The sequence below is a fragment of the Humulus lupulus genome, chromosome 5 (genome assembly GCF_963169125.1).
Source record: "Humulus lupulus chromosome 5, drHumLupu1.1, whole genome shotgun sequence".
Taxonomy (NCBI): Eukaryota; Viridiplantae; Streptophyta; class Magnoliopsida; order Rosales; family Cannabaceae; genus Humulus; species Humulus lupulus.
Genome location: NC_084797.1, coordinates 235630903 through 235637560, shown reverse-complemented (window position 1 = coordinate 235637560; position 6658 = coordinate 235630903). Strand labels below are relative to the sequence as shown.

Here is a 6658-nt window from a genome sequence, read left to right as displayed (position 1 = left end):
CCGGTCAACAAGAAAGAAACAACTCAATCATCATCAGAACAGTTATCATGTACTAATACTCTATTAAGTTCATAACCATGATAATTAGTGGCTTAACTACTAATTATTTTATGTACCAAAAAGTTGCATTAAAGTTCTGATAGGATTATTAGTCGGCTGCAACACCCCCCCAACAGGTTGGCAAGTGCTTGCCAACTTTAATATCTCAAATGGGGTTTGGATTCACTTGCATTGATCCCCATGCAGTGATTTTTACCATAATAACTTGTTTTGAAAACTTACATCTTTAAAGTGTCGATCGATGGAAAGCATTTTTTTCCTTAGCTTTTTGTTGTTCAAGTACAAAGTAAAATAATGGGAAAATGGAATCTAGTTCCTTTTGTTTTCTTTTATTTTTTTTCCTATTTTTCTCTTCTCTTACTATGCACATAGAATCAAGTAGTAGATATGCCATGTGTACAGTATATATATACATATACATACATATAAATGCATATTGTATAATATATTTGTACTTTGTATTTGTTGAACTTAGTTTAAAATAACGAACTTGGTCATGTTTGCTAGGTGCATCTGTGTGATTGCATGGCCATATTATGTATACATTATTTTCTCAACAACCTAACCTATCATAAAAAAAACACGTACTGTTATTGAAACTTCAGCATTTTTCTTGGACGGTACATTATATAACACTTCAGAAAATTTGTTTATATATTACAGAAAAATAAAATGTATAGTTTGTATAGCTTAAGAATGAAATACCCTTTTCCAAACCAGATATTATATTTTGGGTTTAAAAGAAGCATAATTCCTCATATACGTACACTTTCACCTACTCCCGTTCCTGTTCTATGAGCTTCTTCTTTTTGTTTTAGTCTTACCATGTAGGCATGTACCAACTCCATGAAAACTTCTTTATGCACGTTTTATCTTTTTTCTTTTTTCTTTTTTGTATTTTTTTCGTTAAATATTATTATTATTACTTTTACTACTACTACTATCTTAATGCGATTATTTTAAGTGTATGCTGCATGCACGTTTGTTTTTTAGTACTCTCCACCAATCAAGTTATGTATATATGTGACTCTCTATTGCTTTAGTTCTTGGACCGCACATGCACACTCAAAGTGTAAAAAATCTGTAGTCTGACATTAACTTCTTCTTCCTCAGCTGCCTCTTCTCCTCTCTTCGGAGCCAAATAATACACGCCTAAAGGAATCAAACTAAGGTGACCCTTTGTGTTGTATTTATTATGACCTGAACTAATAACTCGTTTTCAGCTTCTACTCTAACCGGTTTCATGTAAGAGACTGATTTGTTGGTAATAGTTTTCAGACATAGTCCAACACATAGATATCATTTTCATATAGAGTTCTTCAGTGAAATATCTCTGGTTTGAATCAGAATTTGTCTCTTGTCATTCATACTAGAACCTTTATCATATGACTGTATCACTTTCTGTACTTATAAAGACTTTTAAAGCCTGTCTTTGTTTATTTCCTTGCACATGCACGGCAGTAGTTCTATGAGAATCTAATACTTTATTCTTTTAAAGCCTGTGTGTGTTTGTATATATTCTTTTTCCAGTGATGTATTAGATCAGCTTGTGAAATAGATATTTTTAGGTTCAGAATCTGCAGCATATTTTTCTCCTGAATAAGCTGCATGTATTTGCTTCTAATAAACAGGTGTTAGTTAAAGACTCCTGAGCAAAAAGATTGATCAATAACAACAACAACAACAACAACAATAGCTGAGACAAAATGACCTTGGCTTCACCTGAAAAAGTTGTTCTTGGCTCACTTGCTTTTGGGCTCTTCTGGATTCTAGCGGTGTTTCCAGCGGTTCCATTTCTGCCAATTGGAAGAACCGCAGGCTCTCTACTCGGGGGCATGCTGATGATCATCTTCAGAGTCATAACACCATCACAAGCATATGCAGCCATTGACCTCTCAGTTCTCGGCCTTCTTTTTGGGACTATGGTGGTGAGTATCTATCTAGAAAGAGCCAATGCTTTCAAATACTTAGGCATACTGTTTTCGTGGAAGAGCCACGGCGCCAAGGACTTGCTATGCAGAATCTGCATTTTCACTGCAGTAACAAGCGCACTCTTCACTAATGACACTTGTTGTGTTCTTCTAACTGAGTTTATCTTGAAAGTTGCCAGGGAAAACAACATACCACCCCACCCTTTGTTGCTGGCATTAGCCTCAAGTGCTAATGTTGGATCCTCTGCCACTCCAATTGGAAATCCCCAGAATTTGATTATTGCCATTCAAAGTGGCATATCTTTTGGGGACTTCATACTGGGAATTCTCCCTGCAATGCTTGTTGGGATTGTTGTTAATGCTTTGATTCTTTTAGGCATGTATTGGAAGATATTGTACATGAAGAAAGATGAAGAAACAGCTTTGGAGGAGGTGAAGTGTCCAGATGATGCAGCCTCACACCAGTTCTCACCAGTTCACATGTCACATAGGCCATCTTTTGAGAACAATCCCACTTCGGAGTTCATTGATCACAGAAGCTCACCAAACCAAGTGAGCTTATATGCAACCTCCGCCGAAGGAAATATTCGCAGGTCTCCATGTGGTGGTGATGTTGAGTCTGGGAGGAACTTAAGTGGCGGTACTAGAGAGGAGGCTGCAGTTGATTCTTTTGCAAGAAAGTTGGAGGAAAAGATTGCTTTGGAGGGAGAACATGGACTTCAAGAAATGGCTAACTGTATCGAAAATGGAATCCCAATTGAGCCTGCTGAAAGAAAAGAAACTTTGATCAAGAAATGGAGGAGAAAATCATGGAAAGCTTGTCTTTACCTTGTCACTCTTGGAATGGTTGTTGCATTGCTTATGGGGCTAAACATGTCATGGACTGTACTTACAGCAGCACTTGTTCTTATGGTCCTTGATTTCAAGGATGCTGGACCATGCTTAGACAAGGTAAGTCAAGCAACCAAAGTATTTAGAAAGTCATATATCTCTTTTACTTCATATACAAGTAACCCTCTAACATGTTTTATTTCCTTTTGACATGTGAAGGTTTCCTACTCTCTCCTTGTTTTCTTCTGTGGAATGTTCATCACAGTGGATGGCTTTAACAGAACAGGAATTCCCAGCACTCTATGGACTATAATGGAGCCTCATGCGCGGATTGATCATGCTGGTGGGATTGCAGTTCTATCCATTGTCATACTTATACTCTCAAATGTTGCTTCAAATGTACCTACTGGTAAGTAAGACTAATACTAATGATTGTTTTTTAGCCATTTTCAAGTGAAATTTCCTCAAGTTTCTTAGACATGTTTTCATATTGGTTTTCAGTTCTCCTACTTGGAGGAAGAGTGGCAGCATCAGCAGCAGCAATATCTCCAAGTCAAGAGAAAAGGGCATGGCTCATATTGGCTTGGGTTAGCACAGTAGCTGGGAACCTCTCACTGTTGGGTTCAGCTGCAAACTTGATTGTATGCGAGCAGGCTCGCCGGGCTAAGCCAATAGGCTACACTCTCTCCTTCTGGACTCATCTCAAGTTTGGCTTGCCCTCCACTCTCATAGTAACAGCTATTGGCTTACTACTTATCAGGAGTTAAAAAAAAATTAAACCAAGAAAGCTTCAATCAACCCCTTAAGATTTTAGCCTCCAATCCTTCTCCTCCTCTCCTATCTTAAACTGTAGTATCTTGTATACAATGTTTGTATTTTCCTTGCTTAATGTCCTCCTATGTATGCCTAGTCTCTTGTAAGTTTTGCCACATGATGAAATAATCCTTTACTCTCTTTGCTTCAAAATATTATCATTGTCTTAAGAAAAGTCTGAATTTAGTTCTACTTCTTAATAGACCTACGATTGAGCACTAAATGTTATAATCGAGTTCTTCTGCTGCATTTTTTTTTCCTTTTATTGGGGGTTATTAGAATGAAAAATTTACATCCCATATACGATTTTTTATTAAGAAAAAATATATTTTTTATAATTTTTTTATTTTGATCATTTTGGTATATATATATATATATATTTTTTTTTGTCACAATGAAATCAGTATATATTAATAATTGTATTTTTCAAATAAAAAAACTTCAAAATTATATTTTTGAAATAAATTATTTTTTAAACCATAAAAATAATAAATGAAGAAAAACTTAAAAAATGAGTTATTTATAAAATAATGTGAATTGGATTAGTTTGGTTTAAATATAGCAAATCATCAGCAAGAAAAGGCTGGTTATAATCTCAGCCAGAGACATTGGGATTGACCTCCTTTACACTTAAAAAAAATAGTATACTTCCATAATGGGGTTTGGTAGTGTTCTTAATATTCTCTTTGTTATGGTAAAAGTAAAAGATAGAATCAATTGAAATTTTCCACTTAAAAAAAGGGACAATTTGATTGGAAGAATCTAGGGAAAGAAGATATAATTTTTTATTCAAAAGAACTACATTGATCACCTTCCATCAAAAAACATGCTTTTTTTTTCTTTTTTATCTCAAGGTCAACAAAAACTTTTAAATAAAATTGGACTTAATTAACAAGCATCACCAAATAATCATGTACTAAAAAAATCTCAATGTCCATATATTGGTAAGAAATGAAATATGAAAATAAGCATGAGAAGCAAGAGCCTCCTCAACACAATTATCCTCAATGTAGATATGAGAGACTTAAAAATTTATTTAATGGAACAAATGAACAAACCAATACCAATAGCGGAGGCACATAAGGCCGGGAAGGGTTATGTGTCCCTCTCATTTTAATCAATATTATAAAAATTTTGTAACAAAAGCAAAAATTAAATAATATATTAATCATACAAAATATATGTAATTATAACAAAAAATATTTAAAAATATCTATAGAAAGTGTGTAGATAACTGTAATTCTTGGTTTTAACTATTTTTATATTTTAATGTTAACTTTAACTGAATATTATTATATTTAACAGTGGTTTGTAAATATCAATTAAACCTAAATAAAATAAAATATATAATTAAAAAAATTAAAATATGATATTTTTGAGATATTTTACAATGATAATTATTTGAAAATAATAAATAATTAAACAAATTAAAATATTATATTTTTGAGATATTTTACAATGATAATTATTTAAAAATAATAAATAAATAAACAAATTAAAATATGATATTTTAAAGATATTTTACAATGATAATTATTTAAAAATTATACATTTTATAACTTAAATAAAATTTAATTAAACTTAAGCTCACTTATTAGAATAATATCATATTAAGCATATAATATAATCTACTGTCATTTAGCAAAAAATTAACTTTTTAAAAAAACTAGCAAGAAACTAAATTTAAAATCTTCGTATAATATTTAATATTACATTAAATATATAATATATAATCTCTTGTTGTCACTCCCAAATTCAAAAGCTAGAACAAACATAAACTTCAACAAAAATAAATAAATTGTTTAATTAAAATAGGATATTTATTTGAAATTTATATGACATTATTAATAAATTTAATAAAAATAATTAATAAATTCTATAAATAAAATTAAGAAAACGTGTATTGCACGTTATTTGCATCTAGTAATACAATAAATGTATAAATAAAGGCCAAAATATAAAAAATACTTTTAAAAAATAGTCAACACATAATTATAAAAATTAGGGAAATTTGTGGTGAAAATCAATAAATAGTCTAAAAAGTTGCACATAAATCATTAAGTAGTTTTTTGTGGTCAAAATTAGTAAGCAGTCTAAAAAATTACACTTAAATCACTAAGTAGTTTTTTTTTTTTTTTTTTTTGCGGCATAAGTCAATGAGTAGTTTGAAATGTTATACTTAACTCACAAAGTAGTTTTTTTGTTGCAAAAGTTATATTTTACACCAATTTTGTCTTGATTTTAGTTAATTAATAAAAATCTAAAAAACAATTTCTAAGTTTGAAAAATTATTTATAATCTGTTAAAAAATATAAAATAATTTAAAATTCTAACATGAAAAGACTATACAACTTAAATTTGTTGTACCCAGTTTTCGAGCCATGTTGAACGTGACCTCGAAAGCTGTATTCGCACCGAATGAACTCGTATAGTTTGAAGCATGCTCCAGATTTAAATATCGAGCCTGCAAAACTGAGACGACTTCGAGTATGGTGACCTCGAAGTATTTACGATCTCGAAAGGTAGTTTCCGAGACGCATCTATCTTCAGGAATGACCTCGGATCAGGGGGTCCGAGCCTGACGTACGTACGATCTCGAAGCCGTGTGACCTCGGGAGATGTCATTAGCTCGAAAGCTGATAAGAAACCTGGGAGATTAAGGGCTTAGAGATATATGATAATGACTTTGAATATCCACAAGTGTTATCCACAAGAGACGCATGCTGCATTAATTGTTGTAAATCCCATAAAATCTTGGGATATTATTCGATTAGTTATACGCCCTCTGGTCTTCAGGGGATGTTTCCTTTTATATCTGATTATAGGCATTTAAAGCCATTTATTTTATTTACACAAAAAGAGTAACTACCCAAAATATGTGGGATAGTATTCTGCATCCTTCTCTATAAATAGAGAGGTCATGCACCATTGTAATGGACCGAAATTCTAAACCTTGAGAGAAAACTCTGAAGAATTCATGCTTAAGAATTTTCAGAGATAATCTTGAGTTTAATAACAGAGAC

General features: G+C 32.0%; 1 protein-coding gene across 1 annotated transcript; it reads left to right on the top strand.

The window, feature by feature from the left end:
• The first annotated feature begins 1112 nt into the window (after positions 1-1112).
• Positions 1113-3788, top strand: LOC133778437 (silicon efflux transporter LSI2-like). The gene is made up of 4 exons (XM_062218364.1): positions 1113-1231; positions 1692-2942; positions 3042-3231; positions 3324-3788. The coding sequence occupies exons 2-4, from the start codon at positions 1767-1769 to the stop codon at positions 3587-3589; spliced, it is 1632 nt and encodes a 543-aa protein (XP_062074348.1). The 5' UTR covers positions 1113-1231; positions 1692-1766; the 3' UTR covers positions 3590-3788.
• Positions 3789-6658: the final 2870 nt, after the last annotated feature.

Coding starts and splice junctions, on each gene's coding strand:
- LOC133778437 (XM_062218364.1), top strand. CDS start 1,767: ATGACCTTGGCTTCACCTGAAAAAGTTGTTCTTGGCTCACTTGCTTTT. Junction 2,943..3,041: donor CTGGACCATGCTTAGACAAG/GTAAGTCAAGCA, acceptor TGACATGTGAAG/GTTTCCTACTCTCTCCTTGT. Junction 3,232..3,323: donor TGCTTCAAATGTACCTACTG/GTAAGTAAGACT, acceptor ATTGGTTTTCAG/TTCTCCTACTTGGAGGAAGA.